Source organism: Sceloporus occidentalis, unplaced genomic scaffold (assembly GCF_023333645.1).
Source record: "Sceloporus occidentalis isolate IW3139 unplaced genomic scaffold, rSceOcc1.0.p SCAF_1, whole genome shotgun sequence".
In the NCBI taxonomy this organism is placed as follows: domain Eukaryota; kingdom Metazoa; phylum Chordata; class Lepidosauria; order Squamata; family Phrynosomatidae; genus Sceloporus; species Sceloporus occidentalis.
Genome location: NW_028316981.1, coordinates 204,752,584 through 204,780,378, shown reverse-complemented (window position 1 = coordinate 204,780,378; position 27,795 = coordinate 204,752,584). Strand labels below are relative to the sequence as shown.

Sequence of the window (27,795 nt, the reverse complement as noted above, 5' to 3'; positions counted from 1 at the left end):
CACAATACACAAAGAAAGATTAAGTTATCTATTAAATAAGCAATGAATTGAGTACCATTTTCTAAAACAGTAATATGCTGTCTATTTAAGAAATGATATACAGCTAAAGTATGTCCCCTCCTGTACAATAAAATGACTCTATTTAGTTATAAACCAACTTTTTATTAGTTATGCCAATTAATGTACACCTCCCTCACTTTTTAAAGGAAATCTCTAAAGTGGAAATGAGAAACAGCTCAAATTAAATTGGTCTGGTTTTTTTTTTTTTTTCCTTGCAGATTCACAGTACTGAATTAAATCTATTTGATTTAACTCATGCAGCATCAGGGGAAAAGTCTTAAAACAAAAGAGAACATAAGAGAACTCATTGTGATGATGACAATGGTTAGAGTGCTATCTAAATTCTAATTCAGTCCTTTGTGCTTCCTTGGAAACCATGTGCACACGTACACACATACACAAAGAGAGTGCAAAAGTACTGTTTAAGGCAGCTATTTCCCTAACCACATAAGAGCTAAAATAAAGTTGTAATATAGCTCCATTGTAGTGTGATAGAATTTCAATGATCCCACTAAGGGAGGAAGCATCCAATGAGATTCCATGATCAAAAGCCACACAACTGCCCCTCCATCCACACATAAGTCTGAAGCATTTAAATATTATTATGTACATGTGGGAGCTGGTCATAGCAACATGGCTTTCACCAAACTAGAGCAAATTTTAAAGGCTCCCTCAAGATAAAGTGAATATACGATGTTTTATAAGCTGGTGAAGGAATATCCTGTTCTGAATATCCTGGGAGAAGATTATTATGTTTCACCTGCAATTCTAGATCTTTGGTTTGAATCTGTGAAGGTGGTCATCTTGTTGCAGGATAAACCATCATATCAGACAATAATTTCCTCCTTTATATATATACTCATCCCGCCACATTTGCAGCTTTGACTTTTGCGGCTTTGATTATTCACAGATTTTATTAATATGTGCTCTCTAGGAATATCTAGGTCCTCTAGCTCTATGGTCAACTTTAACCAAAGGCTGCACTGAAGGACCTAGAGATTCCTAGAGAGAACCCTCCACTAGGCATTTGTAGCTCATTCAGCACAATTCTATGGTCAGTGTCTGGCAGATGTTGACCACAGAGTTGTACTGGAGGACCTAGAGGTTACTAGAGAGCTGTTCTCTCAAGTAAAAATATAGTGTTTTTCTTATTTGCGGTTATTCTATATTCACGGGGGCCCTGTGCCCCTAACCCCAGCAAATGTGGAGGGACGAATGTATATAAAAATAGAACACCATTATCAAGCAAAAAGGAGAAACTTTGCAAATGAACAAATGTACAATGTCAATGCTAATAAAACACTACACTGATCAGATCAAAATAATGTATGAAATGGGAGACATGCACCTACATTTACACACATCCCTTCAAACTGGCATTAAAATGGATGTGGACTCAACAGGGACTTAATGGCTGTCATCTTGTTAATTAATCAAGATGCTGTAAGTTGGACTTGTTGTTGTGTGCCTTCAAGACATTTTGGGCTTATAACAACCCTAAGGTGGACCTATCCTGGGATTATCTTGGCAAGTTTCTTCAGAGGGAGTTTGTCACTGTCATCCTCTGAGGCTCTGAGTGTGTGACTTGCCCAAATTCAGTGGGTTTCCAAGCCAGGATTTGAACTTTAATCTCCAGTATCATAGTCTGACGCTCAAACCACTACACCACACCAGGCATTGACATAAGTCAGACTTACATCATTGCAACTCACCTTTTTTTTTATCACTGCAGAGGTCTGAATTCTGTTCTGACCACAAAACAACCAAATTCCCCTCCTCAAACCTATTTTGTCAGCAGCAGAGGTCCCCCCCCCCCCCCAAATAGCTATTTCTTTGTTATCAGAGACTGCAACAATGGCATTATCCTAAGAGATCACCTGAGGACCCCGGAAGTCTCTGCAGACGCCTGTTGCACAAAGTCCAGCTAATGGAAAATAGCTGGGAATGTCCCCGCTCATCTCCAAGCACCCCAACAACATGGAAATGACCACTATGGCAGAGGGATGCCCTATTTACAAGGTGGTCAGGGAGGGCGCTAGCATCAGGAGACATAGGTACAGAGATGTAGCTACACGATACACATACATCTCCTGGTGCAGGGTCTTGGCCTGTATTTACAAATTGGTTACCCCCAAAGAACCCCAGATCTTGAATGGAAAAATACATGCACAGAAAGAAATTTCAATTGGGAATGGCTTCTGCATGTTTAAAAGAGTGACTTTATTTATTCATAAACATCTGCCTAAGGCAGGAAAACTTAGATAACAAGACAGTAAAATAAAAACAACACAACTGCAATATAACAACCACAATAAAAAGCTTGTATGGAGAAACCAATTTGACATAAAGACAGATTAGTAAAACAGCTCCAGATAAGTAGAATCACTTGAAAAACTTGATAAATATGGTTGAAATTTTAATCAATTGGCATAAGACAGAAAGAATACGAAGAAGCTGTGTGATCTTTCCATCAGGCCAGGGGTCAGGAATTTTTTGCTATCTAGAGTCTAGAGTTTTGGATTAAAATTCCCACAATCCCTTACCATTCAGGCCATGCAGGGTGGGGCTGATGGATGCTGATGTCCCAAACAGGCATGGATTCTGCATCCAGTCCTTAGAGGAGACAACTATAAAAAGGTCAAGTCCCCACAGCTATGCAGAAGGTGGGAACAGCATTATATTAAGGGAAACTATTTCAGATATCATTAGACACAGGATGCAAGATAGAAATAATACTGTTACAGGAAAAAACAGATACAGTACTTAAATGCATGTGCATCATTTTGAGCTGACTGTGCCAAATGCCTACTTTGCCATTTAAAACTTTTCATCTCCAAGTTCAAAAAGCCAAGGGTTACTTGGCTGGAGGGCACTGAGAGGAGACATGACAGTAAAACCTGGCTGTAACAACGTGATCTAGCTGGCTGCTTTTTACGTCTGCCTTTGCAAGCTGCAGTGCTCTAGGCAGAGATAAAGTCACTGCTTCTGGAAAAAGTCATCTGCAATTTCCATGCCCACTAAGCCAATTCAAAACTCAGCAACAGACTGCTGAAGTCAAGGACAGAAGCCACAAAGGGACAGCCTAGCAACCTGACTGTTGCACAGCACCATATGTTTTTTAAACCTATCTCTTCATCCACCATGAAAGTCCACCTGAACCAGCAATTAACTCTGAAGTGTTATATGCGGCGGCTCTTCCTATTCAACTATTTCATTCGCAGAGAAATTCTTTGAGATATTTTAGTTGGGGAAAGTGTGGCCCTCCAGATGTGCTTGGACTGCAATGGGCAGCAGTCCTTGCTAGCACAGCCAATAGTGAGAGATAATGGGAGCTACAGTTCAACAACCTTTGAAGAACCATATCTTTTCCATCCCCAATTTAGAGACAGAGTATTTGTGTGAACAAATCTTGCCAAGAAAACCCAATAATAGGCTCGCCTTAGGGTCACCGTAAGTCAGAAATGACCTGAAGAAACACAACAACAAATGTGTATGTTTAAGTGGCCCATGTTCACCCACTGTGACAGGATGTGTGAATGAGGATGTGAACCTGTGTTATACACAACGCACTAATCACTATGCCACTCTAACCTTTCCATTCTCCACTGCTGCTCCTTATGCCTAGAATTCCCTTCTTAGTGTAACTGTCTAGGGAAATACTCTTCCACCCAACCTCTTCTTCCCTTTTCCTCAAGCCCTTAGCTTAACACCTTAGTTGCTTTCTTCAGTTGAAATGAACCTTGTGTGTAACTGCACTGGTCCTCATATGTCTCTCAATTACTTCCTTTCCTTCTCTGCTTCCTTCTTTTGTGGTCTATTTTGGTACCAAAATTTACAGCATCAAATACCTTTGGGGTAGGATACTGCCTTGCTTGCTTATGAAACTCTCAGAAATACCGTATACAGTATATTGGTGACAGTATATAAACAATAAAGGTAAGTTTCGCCAGAGAGTTGTGTGGGTATATTCAGCATATGCAATAAAACAGCATCCAAACATACAAGGTGTGGAATGTATGCCCTCTACAACTTGAAAAAGTGGCCAGTGGTTAGAAACTTCTGGGAATCATAGGCCAAATGGGGAAGGCTTCTAAATTCCCCCAAAAGTTTTTCTCCTACAACCTAAACCCAGTACTCTATACAACTGTGATGGTTGGTGTGAACCTTCAAGTAAGGGATTGGGTGGTCAAAATCATATATTATATTTCTAGCCACTGATCATCCTAGAGCAAATTCTTTCTTCCTATTATAACCACACAAATTCAGATTAAGCAGTTCCTGGCTCAGTCAGGCTTTGCTTGGCAGCTCCAGTACCTGATTAAGAATTCTAGTTAAGTAAGAGACCTTATTAAATTTAATCATACTTTATTTACATCAGTTCCGACACATCCTTTATTTCTTGTACTCATTTAACTGGGGGATGGGAAAGGGATGGGAAAGGGACCATACAGCGAGGGCTATAGCAAGCAGCATGTGATCCACTCCCACTCCTGATTACTTAACCAACAAAATTAAGAGAGTTAACTCAACTGCAGAGTTTAAAGAATCCTGATTTGGCATCTGTTATCAGCTCATACATATGGATGTGACTTATACACAATTTGTCTCACAACTACTCAGTCTTGCTCAGACACAAACATTAAAAAACTGCAAGGTCTCCCTGTTTCATAAAGCTCTTTTCCTCAGTACATCTACATTGCATCCACATCATTATCTCCTTCATCAGTAGCACATTGCAATCTGCTGTATTTCTTCTGCAGACACATGTGCATTTCCAAAAAAAAAAAAAAAAAAACAAACAAAAAAACCCCACAACTACATTCACTCTCTCTTTCCGAATTTCAATACAGGACACTCTTTCTTTCCCCATTTAGTGTTCAACAGAAATGAACATGTTTAACATTATGAGGCACATTAGGACCTTCTCCTCACATTCTGAACCTTGCAGGATCCTCCAGAAAAGTGTACATATGAACACAAACACGGGTGCTGTATTTTGTTTGCCTTCAATTCGTTTCCAACTTATGGAGACCCTAAGGTGAATCTATCACAAGGTTTTCTTGCCAGGTTTCTTCAGAGGTGGTTTGAGATAGCTGAGATAGTGTGACTTGGCCAAGGTCACCCAGTGGGTGTTCATGACCGAACAGGGATTCAAACCCTGGTCTCCCAGAGTTGCAGTCCAACACTCAAACCACTAAACCATGCAGGCTCTCACAATATACACTGTGCTGTAGGATATAATTTATACACTGACTCTGATGTAAGGTTTCTTTGCATATGTTAATATGCTATGACGAAGGATGTGAAAACTGTTCTGTGAAAATGCACAAATATATCCGCTGGTGATAGACATTTCTTTGTACATCAACTCTCATTACTTGAACATTAAGCAAACAGTAAACATTGTACTTGGAAGTCGAAGGCTTTCATAGACGGCATTCATAGTTTTCTGTGGGCTTTTCGGGCTATTCTAGAAGAGTTTCTTCCTGACATTTTGCCAACATCTGTGGATGGCATCTTCAGAGAATGCTTGCCTGGAAAGGAGTTGGGTGTATGTATGTGTATGTATATGTATATGTATGTGTGTGTGTATATATCTATATGTGTGTATATATATTTTGTGACCTGGAAAGGCAGGAGTGATTTGCATGTGTATTGTTCTGTTGCTAATGGCAGGCCTCAGGGTGGGAGGGTCTGCAAAGGAGGGTTAGTGTCTGCTTGATAGTACTCACTGTCTGCTGGAAGACTTCTCATTTGCATGTGTTGAGTCTTTATCTTGCTATTTTTCAGGACTGGTAGCCAAACTGTGTTTACTTTAAGGGTTTCCTCTTTCCTGTTGAAATTGTCCAGATGTTTGTGGATTTCAATGGCTTCCCTGTGCATCCTGACATGGTAGTGGTTGGCATGGCCCAGAACTTCAGTGTTTTCAAACAGTATTTTATGCCAAGGATGGTTTGTGGCATTTTTCTGGAATCAAAGAACACGAGAGACACTGCAGACTGGGCCAGCCAGAAAAATCAGCAGTAGCAGAACATGCCACAAATCATCCTGGGCATAAAATACTGTTTGAAAACACAGAAATTCTGGACCATACCAACCACTACCATGTCAGGATGCACAGGGAAGCCACTGAAATCCACAAACACCTGAACAATTTCAACAGGAAAGAGGAAACTCTTAAAATAAACAAGGTTTGGCTAACACTCCTGAAAAATAGCAAGATAAAGACTCAACAAATGCAAATGAGAAATCTCCCAGAGACAATGAGCACTAATCAAGCAGACATTAATCTTCTTGTATCGACCCTCACACCATGAGGACTGCCATTAGCAACAAACAATATACATGCAAATCACTCCTGCCTTTCCAGGTCACACAATATATATACCCAACTCCTTTCCAGGCAAGCATTCTCTGAAGATGCCAGCCACAGATGCTGGCGAAACGTCAGGAAGAAACTCTTCTAGAATACGGCCACATAGCCCGAAAAACCCACAGAAAACTATTGTACTGGGAGATTTTTTATCTTACCGTCTTATGCTCAGCTGCATGTGACTATTAAACCAAAGAAAATCAAGCAGGCTGCAAACACACCAAGGCAACATTTGTTTATCTCTACAGCTTTTAGGTAGTGATGTTTCATCAAAATGTCATGGAAGTGTAGAGCACCCAGAACTACCTACACATATTATAAGCTGAGGATTTTTTTTCTGTCACAACCGTATGTGCATTACACTAGCTAGGCATATGCCACTACTGGCATATGGTTTGAGATAACTTCCTGAAGAACTAGCTGTACTCATCTTAAAGCCACTGAAGATGCTACTGTTCTAATAAGAGCTAATTTGAGGAGCACAGAAATTAGGCAGAGATGCTAGGAAGGTTTGGCAAAAGAAGGAACAACGGGGATATCATTTCAGATTCTGGTGAGGAAAGCACTGCTGGATTTTTCCAATATTACATTACTTTAATAACTCCATTTCTTTCCACCCTTTTTCTCTCTTAACAGAAGATACTGAATGTGGCAAGTCATTTTAAGTAACAATTGTGTGTCCAAATGGACACCCAGTGGAAACAAAGGGACACAAAAAATTTAATTGGTGAACCACAGACTCTGGTCTTCTATAATGAATAATACAAATTTCAAATAACAACTAGGCCTAATGAATGAATATGCATATTAATGTCTTTGAATTGAATTGGTCGTAATGATTAAATGGGAGGAACTGAGTTCATTGTATAGATGACCTTATTGTTGCTCTCACTATAATATAAAATCTACTGTTAACGCAAATGATTTGATTTACTGAACTTTGGAAGAACTTTTAAGTATGGCCATATTTTGACAATAACATGTGTATTGGTGGCAGTTGAGAATGAACTGAGATACTATGGTAAATTTCAAAGTTGTTAAAATATAATTTCATTGCATGAACATTGTGCAATTGTTTCTTTAGGGCATGGTTTCCACACCCTTCACCATTTTAGTCGCCCTCCTTTGGACACATGGCTCCAGTTTCTCCATGTCTTTTTTGAATTGTGGTGCCCAGAACTGGACACAATATTTCTGGTGGGGCCTGACGAAAGCAGAATATAGCGGCCCTATTACTTCTCTTCATCTAGACACTATACTTTTATTGATGCAGCCTAAAATTGCATTGGCCTTTTTAGCTGCCACATCACACTGTTGACTCATGTTCAACTTATGGTCTACTTGGACTCCTAGATCCCTTTCACGCATAGTTTCGTTCAGCCAGGTGTCCCCCATCCTATATCTGTGCATTTTATTTTTCCGCCCTAAGTGCAGTACCTTACATTTCTCAGTGTTGAATTTCATTTTGTTAGCTTTGGCCCAGCTTTCTAGTGTCTTCAGATCATTTTGAATTTTGATCCTGTCCTCTGGAGTATTAGCTATTCCTCCTAATTTGGTGTCATCTGCAAATTTGATGAGTATGCTCCCAATTCATTGATAAAGATGTTGAATATCACTGGCCCCAGGACAGAGCCCTGTGAGACCCCACTGGTCACTTCTCTCCAGGATAAAAAGGAGACACTGTTGAGCACCCTTTCGACAAGAATGTCATGGGAAAGCTTGTCAAAGACCTTACTGAAATCAAGATACTGTATACTATATCCATAGCATTCCCTTCATCTACCAAGCTTGTAATTTTATCAAAGAAAGAGATCGGATTTGTCTGGCATGACTTGTTTCTCTAAAACCCATGTTGACTCTTTGTGATTTGCCATCTAGATGTTCACAGACTCTCTGTCTAATAATCTGCTCTAGAATCTTTCCTGGTATTGATGTCAGACTAATAGGACGATAATTGTTGGGATCCTCTTTTTTCCCCCTTTTTGAAGATGGGAACAACGTTTGCCCTCTTTCCAGTCTGCTGGGATTTCTCCTGTTCTCCAGGGGGATGCATCTGCTAGGGGGAGCAAGAAAGGTGGTGGAAAAAAGCAAGTGGAGCAAAGATGCTACTTCTGAAAACACACGCACACACCTTTCTGCAGCCTTTCCCAACAAAACAGCATCATGGACAAATAACACAGCAAATACCATCTGTATGACAACCCTGGTTAGATAGTCTCCCACTACCATACTGCTGCTACTATAAGTGTTACTACTACACTATCCCATTATCATAACCACCAGCACTGATCATTAACCTTATTAAAGATATTGGGACTATATTTTTTCTTCAGATGTAGCTTCAAATGGTGAGAAACTCACTCACACACACACAGAGTGCTATGACTCAGAGATACAAACCATTCCACATTTCCTGTTTTATCATTAATTACAGGTGGTGGGTGTCTCTCATCCCAGAGGAGATAATGAAAGACTTCAACACAACATGTTCCTGTTACTGCAGTGGCACAGTGCCATCTGGCGGACCCATCAGATATCAAGTGAATCTGAAAGGAAACACTGATGCTTTGGGAAAGTAGGCTTAAGAGCCTGAAAAGTACTCTGTGGGCCACCTGCCACAGCACTTCTGGAAAACTTTGATTTTCATACTTGCACATATCAAGTTCTGTGATGAATACCATTTAGGAATACCATTTAGGAAAGGCCATGCACACACATTTTCCAGTGCTTGTTCTTTGTTGCTGTGTGCCTTCAAGTCATTTCCGACGTACACCAACGCTCAAGTGACCCTGTCATGGGGTTTTCTTGGCAAGTTTCTTCAGAGGGGATTTGCCATTGCCATCCTCTGAGGTTGAGAGAGCATGTCTTGCCCAAAGTCACTCAGTGGGTAGCTGAGCCATGATTCAAACCCTGGGCTCCAGAGTCATAGTCCAACACTCAAACCATTACACCATGCTGACTCTCTCCCGATGGCTGTTCCAATGGTAGCAAATCACTTTCAGGGACACTCCAAGAAAATATAGCTGGATGAGACTTAAGGCCTATCATATCCTACATCCTATTTCTCATAGTGGCCATTTGGATATCTCTTAGGAAGTTTACAAGCAGGAGATGGGTTCAAGAGCCATGCTGCTTGACTTCAGAACCAGTAGGTACAGACAACCTTATCCATTCTGAATTTGTCCAATCCCCCTTTAAAAACATCTAGACTAAGAGCCACCACCACATCTTGTGACAGTGAATTCCCAAGGCTAACTAGACACGCATGACTTCCATGTGATAACAAGCCCTCTCGCTACACCTGGCTGTGTCTCATGCAGAATGTGGATTTTCCATCATAGCTTCAGAGACATAAAACAACTGCAGATAAATGTGGCAAATAGCTGGGATAAGCAACTCTGGCCATTTTCTTTTGGTTATAACTGTAATGCAGCTCTCCAGACCACAAATATAATATGAAAAGTCCCAGGTCATGGTTCTATGTGCCATGTTGCAGATTCTTAACACACAACACCTTGCCTTGGAATGAAGCTGCAGTCAAGGCTCACACAAAGGTAAACAGAAAAGGGAGGTGCCTATTTTAATAAAATATATTAGAAGAGTAAGAAACAATGGTGTGAGAGAGTCCATGTGGCCTAGTGGTTTAAGTCACTGGTTCCACCAAACTTTGGTCCTCTAGGTGTTTTGGACTTCAGCTCCCAGAGGCCCCAGACAGTTTGAGTAAAGTTCAGGGATTCTGGGAACAGAAGTCCAAAACATCTGGAGGACCAAAGTTTGGGAATCATTGGTTTAAGTACTGTTGGACTGGGACGTGGGCGATCTACATTCAAGTCCTCACTAAGCCATGAAACACACAGGGTGGCCTTGGGCCACTCACTCTCTCACTCTCACCCTGACATACCCATAGGATTGTTGTTCTGAGGATAACGTGGGGAGAAAAGTAACCCAGTATCTCACCTTGAACTCTGTGGAGGAAATGTAGGTTATAATTATGATTAATAAAAATATTAATAAGAGGTGCAAGAGGCAAGGGTGGAAAGAAATTGGTCGGTGTCACACCAGAATATCCTTCTCACTTCCTTTCAGAAAAGAGCCAAGTTACATCCTAATATGAAGGTGATGCATTTTTTTCCTGTAAAAATGAGGTACAAAAACCAGATATCTGATGGATGGCAGCATTTTCACTTTACATTTGTTGTGGCTGAAAATGCCAGCCAAAGTGGAAATTTCATTTTCACTCCACTTGCAGGTACTGGGGAACATCAGCCAATTCATTTTCAGCAGCTGGAAAGGCAATAGCATGTGTGGAATGCCATCATAGCAAAATACAATCTGGTAATGGAAAAGATATCCATTGGGCTGAGAGGAATGAAGAGGAAGCTTCCTTTACTACACTAAGTGGGCTGCTTAAATACATGGCTTGAGATCAATGTAATCAATAAGAGCCTGTAATTAGAGAGTCTCAGGCCATTCCACTGCACCTCTCCGAGACAGCGTTTAAAATGAGCTGATTTGTCAGCATCAGCTGATGCTTGTTCTGTCACAGACAACTAGAGCCTTTAAAAAAACGCATGCTTGAAGAATCCCCACATCCTTTGTCTAGGCCAGGAGCCAAGCAAGAAACAAGTGCAAATTTGGAAATAGGCTGCAGGGGAGAAGGAATGAGTAACCTCTCTCAGAGACTAAATCTTCTGCTCCAGATTACTTTGGCTAGAAATTATTTTTGAGTCCGTTGAAACCAACAGCAGCTATTCCCCTACAAAAAGGCATCAGCCTAAAGAAACAACAACACAGTGATTTCTCTTTTTATAAAACCAGGGGGAGCAAAATTCAAGTTGAAGCCTCAAGTAGGCTTCATTTGCCTTGAATTCTGGAATGACTAGTCTAAAAAGTAACTTTCATCAGCTCTGCTGAAGCCACAATCACTTGACAGGTTAAAATTTGTTCAGAGCATTTTTGGTTGATTAGGAAAAGATGACAGTAGAGGTGGGATGACTATCCACAGGATGTTCAGAGTAAAAAAATACTGTATGTCAGAAACCTGAGTGGCAGTAGACTCAAAATGGGGAAGCTAAGTATCCTAAAAAACATTATGGAACTTATGGAATCTTCTTCAGTAACCCATTTTTAGGTCTTAGACTAGGAACTAGCATCCCATTGGTAACTGTCCCACAGTCAGCACCATTCACTCACCACAAATTACACAAACACCCAGCAGGCACTGTGGCATCATAACACTGCACACCTCTGCATCCCGGGCAGCAAGCTACCACTGAAAGGAAAGGGTTAGGAAAACTCACTATACGACAATGGCATATATGCATTTGTAAATGTTACAGCTGACAGGTGAGGATTATGGCAAGAGTATTCCAAGTATTCAAAAGTGCAGAACTTCCTTGGCAAGCAAGTTAAAATGCAAAAGCTTATGCAAAAGGAACATTTGAAAGCCATTACTATAGTCTCCACTATACAGAGAAAAAATCTATGTTTAACCGGGCTGGACAAGAGTAGTTTTTACCAGACATCCTCCAAGCAATTTAAGGTAGCTTACAAAGAACTACCGGTCACTTTCTCACACTCATTCTATCTAGGCCCAAACCACCCCAATTTCACAAACAGGGAGACTTTATTAAAGCCCTCTAACACTTGGATTCTGATTGCAAATTGTATTTTATTAAGAAACACATTTTAAAGTGTGGAAAAATCAAAATATATATCTCCTTGCTTGTGTTGCAGGCTTCAGACTACACTCTTATGTGAAACAAAATTTATTTCTATTTCCTCCACTGCAAACCAAACCACTGCAAACAACTGCACTAACAACTACTGCTTCTTTCACAAACAAATCTGACAAAGGAAAGAGAAACATTCCTATTAGGGCTGACAATAGAAAAACGTTCTGCTGTTCAGATGCAGATTTCGCCACCTATTCAGATATAGCTGCTCTAACAAATTGAGTGAATACACATACACCCAGCATGGAAGCAGAAGAAAGGTGGAAAATGTGAACCATACAGCACATCTTGATCTCAAATTATATCCTCCATTCAAATGTAAAAGCCCAAAGGCACCTTCTTTTCCAAGCTCAATGAAAAACCTTGTACCATACTCAACAGCCAGCCTTGTGTATTTGGTAAATTAGTCCAGCTAATTTTTTGCCTTCTCTTATCACACAATCCAATCCAGATAGGATAATTCATGAGCAGAAACAAGTTGTGCCTGCCTGCATAAAACCTATGCCCCTGAAAGCCACTGACATGGTTCTAAATTGCATCCAGCTTCCAGTGGTAAACATCAAAGCACAGACACAGCTGTAAACAAGATGACTGGCATTGAATCCAAATTCCTCGAAGCTATCCAATAAACAAGTAGGCACAAACATCTAAGGTACACCTGGGCAATACATAGACTTTGGACTGTATGTATCCCCTAGACATTCTGTATAAAAATGATCCCTTGCAGATCTCTTTGCGCTAAATTCCCAGCTGAATCACTGAGATTTTGAAAGGAGTAGGTTTTACATCAATGCTAGTGGCAGGAAGATGCAGCCCATGTTTACAACCTGGGAAGGGATGCAATAAAGGTCCCACAACCTCAGGAGGTTTCCCACATTTCCTCTAAAGCCTGCACAGATGGCCCAGGAATGCTGTATTTCATAACTTTAGATTCATTTTCTTACCAACATGGGATTATGTTAAAGCAGGTACCTCACCCTTCAAAGAGGTTCTAACACAGCAACAATGTTTGGCAAACTTTGGATTGAAAAATTATTTTTCTGATTTGGAGGCTCGCCCTTAAATTATGCTTTGAAAGATGCATATATACTGCCTTTGGCATCTTACCCCCACTCAAAGATGCTGCCTGTCAGCATTCTCCCCCTCCCTTTGCTCAGAGGGATTATACTTTAAGGATAATGTTGATGCCTCTTAGATTCCCCTGCCTGCTCAGTACAGGGTCAGAGAATACTTGTCCCACTTCCTTTCCCAGTTCAATACTACTGACTAGAAATCTAAAACAGACTCCTTGTTTAGGAAAGTCTTACAATATTATTGTTGATCATTAAACAAAGAGGCAAAAAATCAGGAAAATACAAGCAGTGTGACAGCAGCATCCTCTGACCAGTTAGTAAAGCTGAAAGTTAAGACTGTATTCCAGTAGTAGAAAATGATTTAGTTGCCTCACCTTCAAGAGTTCCCTTGGGAAATCTTTGCCTTCATTCATTCCCTGAAGGTTGGCAATGAATTCTTGACAAGACATCTTTTTGCCAATGTTCTGAAAGAAGCAATACAGAGAAACCATAATACATATGAATGAGAAGTGACAGGACAGTAGTTTGAAAAAATAGTACATTAAATGCTCTAATGGATCCCCTCCCTTAAGGTTAAAAACCAAGTTGTGAGCTGTAATCCCAAGAACATTCTCTGGAAGTGTGTCTGCATGAGTACAGCTCTAAAGTACAAATCAGTATAAACAGGCTACCCTACTGGGAAGGCAAAAATCAGTGGACAAGCACTTCAATAACGATAATGGTGGGAATGAATCTTAGCAATTGCACAGGCTTTTCAACCATGGCTCTCAAAGTGCTTTACAAAACTGGCTTGCATTCCAAAAATGTTAAAATCTTGCTACAAACAAAAGCTGGAATCATTTTGCTAGGATGAAAGCCTGAAACTGACAAGCTGAAAAGAAAGTTAGATGTTTAAAAATACCCCCCCCACACACACACACACACAAACCCACTTGTCTTTACAAAAACCAACACAAAAAAATGTCAAAAAAAGTATGGTGGGAAGATTTCTCATTTACATTTATGGAGTTTCTTTCTAATTCCTCTTCTACTAGTGTAAGTGTACTTTTAATTACAGTTAAGAGATAAGAAGTGAAGACAGGAGGTGAATCCTGCCTGAAATTCAGGAGGCCCTCTTGCATGTCCCAACATCCCTTGAAGTTAGGCTGGTGGGTACACATAACAGAGTTTTCTATGTAGCTTCATCTCAAATGTGGAACTACCTACCCAAGAAAGTTAAGATGGCTCTTGTGGGCTGGGGGGACATGCAGAAATGTTTTAAATAAATAAATATAAATAAACAAAGCAGGAGCTCTCTTCTTTCCTTGGAGTCAGTTCTTTCCTTTCTTAAGCATGATTAAGCATGTCATCCCCCAGCAATATTAGCACTTTCAAAGCTTACCAGAGTACCTCTTTTTTAAGGCTGGTCTCAAATCCTACTACAAGCGGAACCCCTGGCCTTACTTTGTGTATGAACCCCTATAATTCAAGCATTTATCCCATGTAACTGATGGAAGTGTTACATACTGTGAACTACTCTGTTACTTAAAAAAACAAATGGAAAAAGGCTGTATAGACATATTAAAATAAAATATATAAACATAATAAAACAGTTTCTTGAATAATATCGTGCCACATGCTTACAGGCTGAAACACTGCATTATAGTTAGGAAACAGTGATGGTTATAAATGCATTCCAGGATATGGCTACATTCCAAGCAATAAATGCCCAACTTACCACCTATATCAACAATGCAATACAGAAAAACAAAAACAGTAATTAGAGCAAGCACTCCAAAGGGACGGGAAAGACATAGGAAATATTAACTTATTAAATTATACTTGGTGCTGTGCATTTTTCACACTTAACAAAACAGAGGAGCAGACAATAAATTTTATTTAAACATTGGAAGCCATCTGAACATGCTGGGGATTATTTATGTATCTAACATATTTGTTCTAATGTTAAGTGTATCTATAGCAAATCTTATCTGATTTCACTGAGCTGTGCCCAGTATTATACAAGTTGAGATCTGCTCATGCAACAAAGTTTTCCTGCCTTCCATCTTCTACCCACTAGCGTTCCCCATAAAACCCTCTCCAGAAACCTACATGACTCTCAGAAAAGAGCTGGAATGTCATACGTAGCAAGAGGATGGAATAGGCCAAATGTTGTCAGAAGACCTTTGTGTGACCAACTCCAAAAAACAGCCCGTTTATCACAGCCAGATTAAGAGGCTTATTGCGTGAAGCCAGTAAAGCACAATAGTGTCAGGTTAACATCACCTTTGGTGATGCATGGCGTTGTCTTTAAAAAGTAGATTTTAAAAACAGACAGAAAAAATCTATTAATGAGCACCTTTCTCACTTCTGTCATTCTAAGTGGTGTTGTACAAAAGTTTAATTGAGCTTTTACACTGATTTGGGGGATAGTTTATTGGGCATGTTTTGGGTGGGGAACCATAATAGTGAAACCAAAGGCAACCGGCTTTCAGCCCTCCAGCACGGTTCTTGCCCACTTTTGTGAGTACGTGTTTGTGTGTTCACATTCATACCTGTTCTCTCCATCCACAATAAATACGTAGTCCTCCCCGCCCCTAGCACAAGAAGGGAGAGCAGCCCTTCATGGGCCTCCTTGGTCTCAGCATGCATGCAAACATCCTTCCCCCAGAACACATACACTGCTCAGGAGAAGCTCTGGCAACCAGGTTGTGAGGTGGATGGGTGATTTTGGGCAAGTATGGTGCTGCAGGCTGCATCTCCTAGGCAGCCCTCACTCCTTTAGGATTGGATTAAAGTTGGAGGAAGGGGAAGCCTGCAGCCTACTGCTACAACAATGCAATGGCATGGTGTCTTATTGGGGGGAGGGGGGAATCTGTACATATGTGCATGTGTGACTAACAATGAAAAGAGGTGGACAGCTGTGTGTGATGATGTTTTAGTGCAGACAGCTGATTTCATCATGAATGGTTCCGAGGATGTGGAACAATAGTGTTTTACTGAAAATACAATTGTAGCAGGAGAAAGCCTCGTGCGATAAGGCTCTTAGAGGGAGAAACAATTCACCTCAACAAATAATTGTGTTTCTGCTCTGCCCAGGGCCCTTTTGTTCACTTGGCTTTTGCTGATTCTCAGCACCACCTCTCCTCTTGTTCTTCACCTGCATTCTCTTCAATATTGTTTGTTCACATGGCTGTTTAATTCTATTAGCTGTAGCCACCCAACTTGATTTTGTGTATAAGTATATGTGGTATCATTATGTCAGAAAGACACCACAATGTCAGCAACAAGCCTACTACACCTAAAATTATTAACTTGGAACATGGACAAACAAGACAAAAGAAAGTGAGTGAAAAGAAGATGATAGAAGCTACACTGAGAAGAGCAGCATTTTTGAAAGGAAAATGTGTTTGCAACTAGGAGGCTCTTCTTAAAGTAGTTATAACTCATTTCTAATCTGAAATAACAAGTCCACTGAAGACTGCTACCTTGCTTCCCAACAATTCTTTTTTCTAGACAAGCAATGCTAAAGGGTGTTACTGTATGTTCTGGTCAAAGTTGTGGGCTTTTTTACATTTGAACTTTCACTGCAAAGCTCAGGGAGGAATTCATACACTGCGTATTCATACATTGGGCTGTCACTGATAGGAAGATGCAAGTTTCTCTGCTGCCCCAGAAGATAGGACCAAGTCTAATAGCTTTAGGTTACACAGGAAGGTAGATTTGAACTGAACATTAGAAGTTAGGTCTTGACAGTAAGAGCAATGTGGCAATGGAACCAATTGCTTAGCGACATGGTGGGGTCTCCTTCAAAATTGCCTTGAGAGATGTTGGAGTCTTCAAAAAGAGCTTGGGCAGCTACCTGCACTGAAGGTTGACTTGATAGCTTATGAGATCTCCTGCTAGTGTGCAATTCTCAGATTCCCTATCAACCAAGAGAATGGTATGTACACTCTGCCATCTAGTGGTCCACAGATACCTTGGCAAAGTAGTAAGGAAGAAATATAAAATTACTGCTCAACACTTAAGCTACGAAAAACAGCATGGTGTAAGGGTTTAAGTGTTGGACTAGGACACAGGGCCCTATCAAATCCTCATTCTATCCTGGAAACCTGTTCTGCCATGAAAACTCTTGCGCAAGTAACAGCTTTTCGGGCTTAGGATAAGGCAATGGCAAACCATCTCTGTGCAAAATTTGCCAAGAAAAAACATTGTAGGGTCTACGCTTAGGGTCACCATAACTTGCCAATGACTTGGGGCACACAGCATCAGCAGCAACAACAAAGACCGGAGGGGGATGAGCACTGCTGTTCCCGACAGGAATTCTGTCCTCCAAATGAAATGTTCCTTTAGTCCCCAAATTTCTAACATCAAACTGAAAATACACTGAAAATTACCGTTTGTTACATTGCTTGTCTTTTTTCTTCAGATACCTAAGTTGTATTTCCTAATTTCCAATTGAAGTTTTAAGTCACTGCAAGGCTAGAAATTTAAGGACTGAAGGAAAAAAATCCACGGGGGGGATTTCTTTTTTGGGTTAGACAATACTTTCATTTTGGCCTATCCTCCTCCCCCGCTATAGCTACTCTTACTGTATAAATTTTTTTCCAAGTGAGAGCTCTGATTCTCACTAGTACTGTGATGTTAGTTGTGAAGACACACCCAACTAAAGGTGGTGGCAGGTTTGGGTGTGCAACGCCGGTACCCTGGTGAGATCAAACTCTTCTACCCAAAAAAGGCTCTGAAGCTGAATGTAAAGTTTAAAAGGGGGGAAATTTAATTTAAAGGACAAAATAAAGAGTTTTCTCCTCCCCAGCTCTAAACAAAAGGCACTTTACAGTTTCAGCAATCTTCAGGTTGTCATCTTTCTGGGTCTGATGGTTTGCTCTCCTCACTCAATGGAGCTGGTGCAGGGTCTTTCAGCTCCTGAACTCCTTTATTTTCTTGCTGATGGTAACTAATTCGGCTGAGGTGTAAGAAATTTGGCTGAGTTGGTAACTAATTTGGCTGAGTTGGTAACTAATTTGGCTGAGTTGATAACTAATTTGGCTGAGGTGTAAGAAATGCCCTTTCCGGCTGTCTGGGCCTGCTTGCCACCAAAAGACAGCTCTCTGCTTGCTCCCAGCAAAGACTGCTCCCCCACTAAAACCTCTAGCTACAGCAGAGCATGCTGGGAAAGGGCAAACCAAACCTGGAAATAATGCAGGGGAATCCTACAGCTCTTCCCACAAACTAATACAATAAACTTTTCTATACTAAAATAATCTATGGCCTGAACCAAAATAAAAGAAAATGCAGGGGGAAGTCAATCAGTCCTGGCAGGACATCACATTAGTACTTCTCTATCACTAGCATTTTAGTAAGTGTACAAACCTAGTGGAATGGAATCTCACTGCAGTGAGAAAAATCAACTATTGCAGCTATTTGGCATACTTGTATGCAGGGCATCTATCTGAAATTTATATTATACAATTTTGAGTCTCATCTGTTTCTGCCCCATTTCATCCAAAGTGGAAGACTACTGAAAGGAACAGATATTCTAGCACTTGTTTCTTCCCCTGGTGCACAAGAACTTATGCTTTTTTTAAAAAAAAATCAAAATAATCCCTGCAAAAGGTGGGATATAAATTCAGTAAACAGAAACAAAACCCAAACATTTGAAACACAGTAAGAGCAAAGACTCCTACTATATAAAGAGGAAGAGATCCCAGCAGAGCAAGCTGGATTCAGGAAAGGAAGAGGCACTAGGGACCCTACTGCAATAATGGAGCACACAAGGGAATTCCAAAAGAAAATCTGCATGTGCTTTATTTAGCACAGCAAAGCCTTTGATTGCATAGATTTTGAAAAGCTATGGCTTGCTCTTAGACAAATGGGAGTATCACAACATCTCATTGTCCTGATGTGTAACCTTTACTCAGGACAAGAGGCTGCCATAAAAACTGAGTAAAGAGAAACGGAATGGTTCCAAATCTGCAAAGGTGTCGGGCAAGGCTGCATACTATATTGTATGCACAGCGGGGTTAGAGGCAGGAGGAATGAAGATAAAAGGAAGAAACATTAACAACTTAAGATATGCAGACAACACAATACTACTAGCAGAAACCAACAAGGACCTGGAGCAATTAATGAAGAAGGTTAAGGAGGAAAATGCCAAGGTAGGCTTAATGCTGAACATTAAGAAAACAAAAATAATGACCTTGGAAGATCTACAAGAATTCATACTAATTAACAAGAAAACTGAAACAGTCATAGGGTTTCCATATCTTATATCAAACACTGACCAGAATGGAGACTGCAGTCAAGAAATCAGAAGAAGACTAGGAATGGGGAAAGCAGCTATTAAAAAAACTAGACAAGATCCTAAAGTGTAAAAATATAACTCTGAACACTAAAGTGAGGATAGTTTAAGCCATTGTATTCCCCATCACAAGGTACAGATGTGAAAGTTGGACAGTGAAGAAAGCTGATAGAAAGAAAATCAGCTCATCAGAGATGTGGAGCTGTAGAACAGTGCATGGACAGCCAAGGAGACAAACAAACATGTATTAGAACAAATGAAACCTGAACTCTCCCTGGAAACAAGATGACTAAACTGAGACTGTCGTACTTTGGCCACTTCATGAAAAGGCACAAGTCATTAGAAAAGACAATGATGTTGGGAAAGGTAAAGGGGTGTGGAAAGGGACAGGAGGCTTTGGAGATGTCTCATTCACAGGGTCACAATGAACCAAGATTGACTTGAGGGCAGTTATAAACAACAACAAGGAGGACTGTGTGTTAGTACCCTTATGGTACATAATAGGTGCCAGCACAGGAACAACAAAATTGATTTTAAAATCTGTTGGGCAAGCACTAGTCACACATCCAATAGTTTACCACAGTTTTTCAGAGCGCAACTGAAAGCACAACTGAACTGGCTTTATGGAGATCTTGGCAGGAGAGGAAGAAAGCCAGGCCAGAAAGAGAAACTATTTCCACCATGGAAAATAATAACTATTAAATATCATCACCAAAGAAGAGGGGTATTATTTCTATGTAGCTTCCTTTTGAGCACATGTCTGACTTTCAGGTTCTCAAGATAAATTATTCTGCATTATGAGGCTGAAGGCTTAAAGTGGTAGCCATAGGAAAGACACCAGCTTCCTATACTATAGGGCTACAGGCCAGAAGGAGAAACTACAGGTAATTCAGGCCATGTAAGAGGTCAGCCCTAACCTAAGCAAGAAAGTCTAAGGGACAAGGAGAGCCCATTCTAATCTGTTTTTCTACCCAAGTATATCTTTTGGAAAGACCTCTCAAAATACATTTGCTGGGGCAATTGCAACTGAGGAAAATTAGGCTATTTGTCTGCCTTGGCCAAACTGTTCCTCTATTGGCCTTGCAGTCAGAGGTTTTTTGGTTTAAACATTTTCTGTTTTGTTGTTTTATTTTATTTTTTATTGTTTAAACCATTATTTTTTATTATTTTTTTTGCATTAATGTGTAACATAGGACTAAATCAGAAAATTAAGTAGCAAACTGTAGGTGGTCAGATGTTATGGCCACTAGCTTAAATAGTAACTGTACTTTAAAAAGTGCTCTTTCAAAGCAAGTTGTTTTGCTTGAACTTCTGTTAACTGAAGGATCTATTTCTTGCAGTATAAAATAAAGTGCAAAAAGGGCTTAAAAAAGAAGCACTGACACTGGAGACTGGTCAAACAAAGAACAACTGCCAACAAACTGCTGAAGTTAAAATGTTTACATTCAAACAGTCATTATCCCAGTAAGAAAGTTGGAAAATAGTAATAATACCCAGACTTTTTTAAGAAAAAAAAAGATTAATCAATTTAAAAACCGGGGGGGGGGGGGGGAGTCATTTGGTTTAGCAAGATTTTAAAAAGATGGTTTAAACCAACCACTTTTGTTCCCAGTTACTAGCTCATGTTTACCTGCCACAAGTACTGTCTGACTTGCCCTGGAAATATCCAGTTTATTGTATCCTGCTTGACCTGCATTCATTTGAGCTACAACTCGGGCTTTGGACCCTGGATTATTCCATGAACTCTGCCACTACCTCTACTTCTGCTTAGGTTGCCTGAAGCATTTCTGGCTGCAAGAAGCCAGCATGGCGAGGTCTTAGGCAGTGAGCAGTACATCAAATGTATTGAAAGCACATTTTGAAATCTCTAGGAAAACAGGTAATTTGCAGAATACTCACATGGCCATGGAGGTCAGTGTTGAGCAGCATAATGGCACACGTGAGGCAATGGACTCCATCTGCAGAATAAAACACACCCGAAGCATGATATATAAAAAGCTACACAGGGAGAGAGAAAAATCACACTTCCCACCACACACAGCTGTTAATGAAAGAATGATTCATGTTAAGTTAGGACCCCCTACAGACTAATTAACGCTCTCCTTTTCCCCCCCACATGTATGACATTAATCAAGACAGAAGTCTCATGAAATGAAGTCATTCGCAGGAAGGGAAAGAGTAAGCTCATTGCTGATGAGAAGGAAAAATATATAGACAACAGCACGTAAACTGTCAATCTCTCCTATTCCATGGACTTGAATTCTTCTTCAAGTACCAAACTGAAAAAAGCAACCGTCTCAGAAAGTTAATTATAAAAACGCTATCTGTAATTACTGAAAGCTTCCTTTCAATAGCTACATTATATTTAAGTTACACAGCGGTTATAACTTCACCAAGTACAGTGGGCCCTTGATATCCGCTGGGGTTTGGTTCCAGGGCCCCCCACGAATACCAAAATCCGTGGATGTTCAAGTCCCATTTAATATAATGGCATAGTGAAATGTCCCTTGTACAAAATAACAAAATCAAGGTTTGCTTTTTGGAATTTATATATTTTTAGAGTACTTTCAGCCCATGGATGGTTGAATTTGTGGATAAAAAATATGTGGGTATGGAGGGTCGACTGAATAATGTCACTCCTTTTCTCATGTAACCAACTTTTTATGTTACTTGGCTATAGCCAAGATGCACTCATGATCTTGGCCATTTGATTTACTTTCTATGTGCATCATATGTATTGCTCCTAGCACTGGAAAACATATTTCTCAATAGGCACTTCTGTGCTGATCTCCTCCTACTACCCCTGTATGCCATTTTATTTTTATTTCTTTTTTCATTTAGTTCCCTTTCATGCTGTGAAAATGGCAGTGTCTGCAAATGAGTGTTTTTGCATTGTTATATTAGTAATCATTGCTGCCACTACCACTGTTACCACATACAAAAAAGAGGGATTTGGGGAGTACTCAGAATTTGCTGCCCATGCGAACTCCTAAGCTAAGTGATCCAGTCCCTTTTAGTTCTGAATAGACAATCCAGTCCTTTTGAAGTTTGATATATATAAATAGGATTTTTGTGCTGTGCTGCTTTCCACTTTTTCTTCTGGGTAGACAGACATGTAATGGGGTTTTTTTAGGAAATGCTTTGTTGCAATGCATTTTATAGGCAAAGACTTAATTTTTGGTGTAAAATGAGTAAGATTGCAAAAAAAAAAATCTTTGTGTGTGTAGTGGTTGTGTGCCTTCATGTTGTTTCTGACTTAAGATGGCCCTATCATCACTGGATTTTCTTGGCAAGATTTCTTCAGAGGGGGGGGGGGGGGGTTGCCTTCACTGTTTCTCTGAGGTTGAGAGAGTGTGACTTGCCTAAGGTCATCCAGTGGATTTCCATGGCTCAAGAGGGATTCAAACCCTAAACACAATGTGCTGAATACACACACACACACACACACACACACACACAGAGAGAGAGAGACAGACAGACAGACAGACAGAGACAGAGAGAGACAGAGACAGAGAGATTCACATATATTTTTTTCAGTGATGAACCTTTTGAGCAAATGAGGACTGTAAACTTAAGCAAGGTCAGCCTAAGTAAAATGGACACAACAGAGATAGGAAAGGAAGGGTCAAAATCAGCCAATAGGCAAGGATTGCTACAATAGTGAAGAATCGGGGCAGCTATAGAGATACAGATAAAGTGAGTTTTGGACCCAGGAAACCTTTGTGAACATAGAAAAGGTCCTGAAAATGGAGAAAGAAGCAGATCAGTTAATAAGGCTTAATGCTTAAAACTTGCATTATGCTTTGGAGTGCTAATTTTATCTCAGTAAAAGATAAACTATCTCAGTAGTTCTTGTGAGGAAGACAAGTGCTGTGATTCCTGGTCTACACAACTGTGGAAGAAAGGCAAGTGTCAGAGAGGCAGTGCTTGCCTAAAGGCATCTGTGGATTTCAAAACAGAGGCAACATTTATTTGTGCTTTCTTGTGTCTTAGCCTAGACTCCAGGCAACAGTGATACATCCACAAACAGGCATTTGTAAAGCCAAGGGCTGCAATTTACAGAGATAAAAAGGCTGCAAGGCTGAACCTCTCCTCACTTTCTGTGCTCACCTCTGTCCATCCCACTGAACCCTTTTTGCCAACCAGAAATGAATCCAATTGAGAGAAAAGCATCTCAGTGGTAGGAACTGCTGATGGGAAAGCTATAGGCAAGAGAGGCATCAAGAACTTCATACATGCTTGCTACTTCTTTTACCCTTCAAGTTATACTCACTGCAAAGAGAGGAAGAAGTTTTTCCATGTATGTAGAACAATATGGTGGAAGGTACAGAGATCAAAATGGTAGGGAGAACATTCAACAGTAGCAACAACAACAATATTGCAAGAACAACAGCGGCAAGAACAAATGTCCCCTACTCCAAACAAATCCTTGAACTTGCCAAAAAGTACTGCTTTCTGTCATGGCCCCTAGACTGTGGAATGAGCTGCTGGAAGAGAGTCAGCAACTAAATACACTATCTGAATTTCAAACAGCATTGAAGACCAGTCTCTTCCAGCAGACTTATCCAGATAATTTTAAATTATGAATTAAGATGCTCAATTTTAAATGCAGACTGTTTTAAAATGTGTATGTTTTATTTGTCCTTTTTAAACTGTTGCATGTTTTAATTAATATCTTTTAATTGATGCTGCTCCCCGTTTCAATCCATGGGGACAGGTGTGTAAGAGGATGATGATGATGATGACGATTACTGTTTCCGACAGAATGGAGTTTATTAAACTTCCTTTGTTTCACATCCACATTTGAGCTGACTGAACCTCCCTCAAAACACTGGAGTGATTCAGTAGCTACCAGAGCAGTATCTGTTCTGATAAATTTGGAAATCAAATTATAGCTTAAAGAGTTTTATGCTTAGAGGGGGAAATGTTCTAATTTTGCTAGAAATTGCTTTCTAGTGAAAGCTTTTCATTCTTACCCTGCTGTTCTTAGCTTTATCATCATTTCTGTATTTTTTTTAATCTCTGCATTAAAATGTGGTTTTCGTACTTTATTGTTGTTAGCCACCTTGGACTGTGCCTGAGGAAATGTAAGAGAGAAATGTTTTAAATACGCCAAGTTTTAAATAAAGTAAAAGTAAATTACCTTGTGTGGAAATGGCATTTGGGTTGCAGTGGTGGTATCTGTTGGAGAAATGAATTAAAACTCTCTCTCTTTCCTGAGTTTCTCCAATGAGGGAAAAGGCTTTGAAGAATGTCCTAAGAAGAAATACATAGGGGAGAAAAATACATAGTCAAGCAGCTGTTTGCAATGAGGCCTGAAATGGACAACAGCTTTTTCAGAGAGTGGAGGATGCCTGAACAAACAACCATGAATGGTAGTGAAAATGTTCATACCATTTTTGCTGCAGATGAACAGGTATTGCAGGTTATTGTTTCAAAAAACAGCAAAGGCTGAGAAGCATCATCAGTGGAAACACAGTAATGAGTGTGTACACAGTAGGAAGCACTGTGTTGTCTTTTAAACCACCTTTTCTCCCCAATGAAAATCTTTGCTGTTATTTTCTGTGTCTTCACATTGATCCAGTTTATGACAACCCTAGCATATGGTTTTTGTGGCAAGATTTATTCAGAGGAGGTTTGCCATTTTCTTCCTCTAAGACTGAAAGAATGTGGCTTAGGCTGCTGCCACACTGTAAAAATAATGCAGTTTGAGATCATTTTAACTGCCATGACCCTGGGTGCATCTACTGAGTAGAAATAATGCAATTTGACACCCCTTTGAGTGATGTACCTTCACCCTATGGAATCCCAGGATTTGTAGTTTTACAAAGTCTTTTGCTTCTCTGACAAAGAGCGCTGGTGCCTCACAAAACTACAAATACCAAGATTCTATAGGATGGAGCCACGGCAGTTAAAGTGGTGCATTTATTTCTGCAGTGTAGACACACCCTCAATGCTATGGAATTCTAGGATTTGTAGTTTGGTGGCGCACCACAGCTCTTTGATGGGAGAGACTAAATATCTCACAAAACTACAAATCCCAGAATTCCATAGCACTGATCATGGCAGTTAAAGTGGTGTCAAACTGCTTTATTTCTGCAGTGCAGCAGCATCCTTAATTAAGGTTAACTAGCGGGTTTCAGTCTGAGAGAGGATTCGAATCATGGCCTTCTAGGATCCTAATCCAACACTCAAACCATTGCACTACACTGGTACCCTGAAAAATCAACTGTTTGTTTAAAATCGCCAGTGGTGCTGTTAGTTAACAAAAACATTTCAGTTCTTGAAGCTGAGGAAATAATGCAGGCCAAATCCCAGTATGTTTCAATTATTGTTTTGAGAAATGTTAAAGATCATAAACTTCTGCTGCAATTCTCAGGCTGAAGAAACTTGCAGAAAGAATGTGACTGGACATGAGTAAAACCACTCTTAATATGATGGTACTACTCTTGCACACTTAAACAACTTGCTAGTCTAGGCATCAACAATGTGCAGCCCTTCAGTGCTTAGAAAAGTTACTTTTGGGAGCTGACATTGGAAAGCTTGGGAAAGTTACTTTGGGGCTGCAACTGCCAGAATCCACCAGCTAGTGTAGGCATGCTGGGTGGGGAATTCTTGGTGTTATCCAAAAATGTAACTTTTCCAAGCTCTGCTCCCATAATGCCACACCAGTAGCTATATTGGCTAGAACAGAAAAGATATGAATTCCAATCAGTTCCAAAAACTACACATTTCCTTTCTCTTAGCTAGATGGTCACCTTTGGTGATTTAAATATGATTTCTAGTAGTGAGACCATATCCTGAAAATACATGTATCTAAATCCAGTTAATCAAGACAGCTGTTTAAGTTTCTTTTTTTAAAGATCAATGCAGCTGTCACAATTCTTTCAGCCCTGTGTTCGCACTTTCCCTATATATCTTGCATAGCATGGCTGTTATTTCTGTTCCCTCTGAGTCTCTGGATCAAACAACTGCATCACCAAGTTTTTGCAGTTTTCATTAAAAGTATACACACCCTCTTGTAGTATTGATGTGAGTTTTGAAACATGAATCCCATTCAAGAAAAAGCAGGATATCGATAAAATACATTAAATAAATAAATAAAATGGCAAAAAAGAAAGAAAAAACTCAATAAAAGTGAATCAAGGAGGCAGCCTTATTCATATCAATATTAAAATGTGCATTTTCAAAACACAGTGGGAGAATATGACTTTGCCAGTGCCTTTCCAGGTTCAGAGTCTGAATTGCTGTCACCATGAGTTAGAAAGATCTACTAGCAATCTCAGACGCTGAAGAATAGAAAAAGAATAGAAAAATAAGCTAGAAGGAGAAATAGTCTGTTGTTGTTGTCTTGTGCCTTCAACTTGAATCAAACTTAGGCAACCCTACCCATAGTTTTCTTGGCAAGATTTCATCAGAGGAGATTTACCACTGTCTTTCCTTAGGCTGAGAGTGGGACTTAGTCAAGGTCATTCAGTGGGTTTCCATGGATAAGTGGAGATTGAAATCTTCAACACTCAAACCATTATATCATGCTGGCTTGGTATACAAACAGTTTTCTATGTTTCACAGTTCACTAGTGAGGCATAACAGCAATAGAAGTTATCTAGTATTAAGTAAGAGTACTCTAGAAAATGGAATGCTTGGAAGGAGAGGAGGTCATGGCAAAGGTGCTATGGGAGAGATGCTAAGGAAGGTTGAAAGAGTGGAAGGAAGGTAGTTTTGAAAGAGTGGTTGGGGTAGGAGGAGAAGCAAAGAAAGAAAGGGAAGAGGAAAGAAATCAAAAGGAGAGAAGAGATTCTCTTTGAAAATCAGAGAGCGTTCACTTGTCATCATAGCCAACCAACTGGACTAGAAGTCTGCTTGGTTTTGAGGGGGAGAGGACAGCTGTGAGGAGCAGGTGTGAGCAGAAGATCTTTTACACTTAAGTTGCCAGAAATACAAGTTCTTACATTATAATGTCATCTTATTCCACCTCAGATGTTGTGTGTGTACACACAGCAACTGGAATGAAGGACCGGACAGACAGGTGCAAGAAGAGTGATATAACTGCAAAAGCAAGGAACAGAAATGTACTAACACTAGAATTCAAACATATAAAATGCTTTTTTATAGATTTTTGTGGGTTTTTCGGGCTACGTGGACATGTTCTAGAAGAGTTTCTTCCTGACGTTTTGCCAGCATCTGTGGCTGGCATCTTCAGAGAATGCTTTTTTATTTATCCAGGTATTTGACTGGATCTTTTAATTTTTATTTGCATCTTTATTCTTTAAT

The 27,795-nt window shown here is 40.0% G+C and overlaps 1 protein-coding gene across 4 annotated transcripts in view; it reads right to left on the bottom strand.

Annotated features, from left to right (window-relative positions):
• The window catches only part of LOC149323252 (PH and SEC7 domain-containing protein 3-like), a 191,253-nt gene that overhangs the window by 87,636 nt on the left and 75,822 nt on the right, over nucleotides 1-27,795 (bottom strand). For 3 of the 4 annotated variants that reach the window (XM_089488646.1, XM_089488647.1, XM_089488649.1), the window contains 3 exons: nucleotides 24,665-24,777; nucleotides 21,421-21,479; nucleotides 13,616-13,705 (listed from right to left, as the gene is read on the bottom strand). In XM_089488646.1, the coding sequence (XP_089344772.1) occupies nucleotides 13,616-13,705; nucleotides 21,421-21,479; nucleotides 24,665-24,777 (262 nt within the window). Of the gene's footprint in view, nucleotides 1-5,792; nucleotides 5,802-13,615; nucleotides 13,706-21,420; nucleotides 21,480-24,664; nucleotides 24,778-27,795 lie in introns of those variants that run through there. The other variant, XM_089488650.1, reaches the window with a different exon arrangement.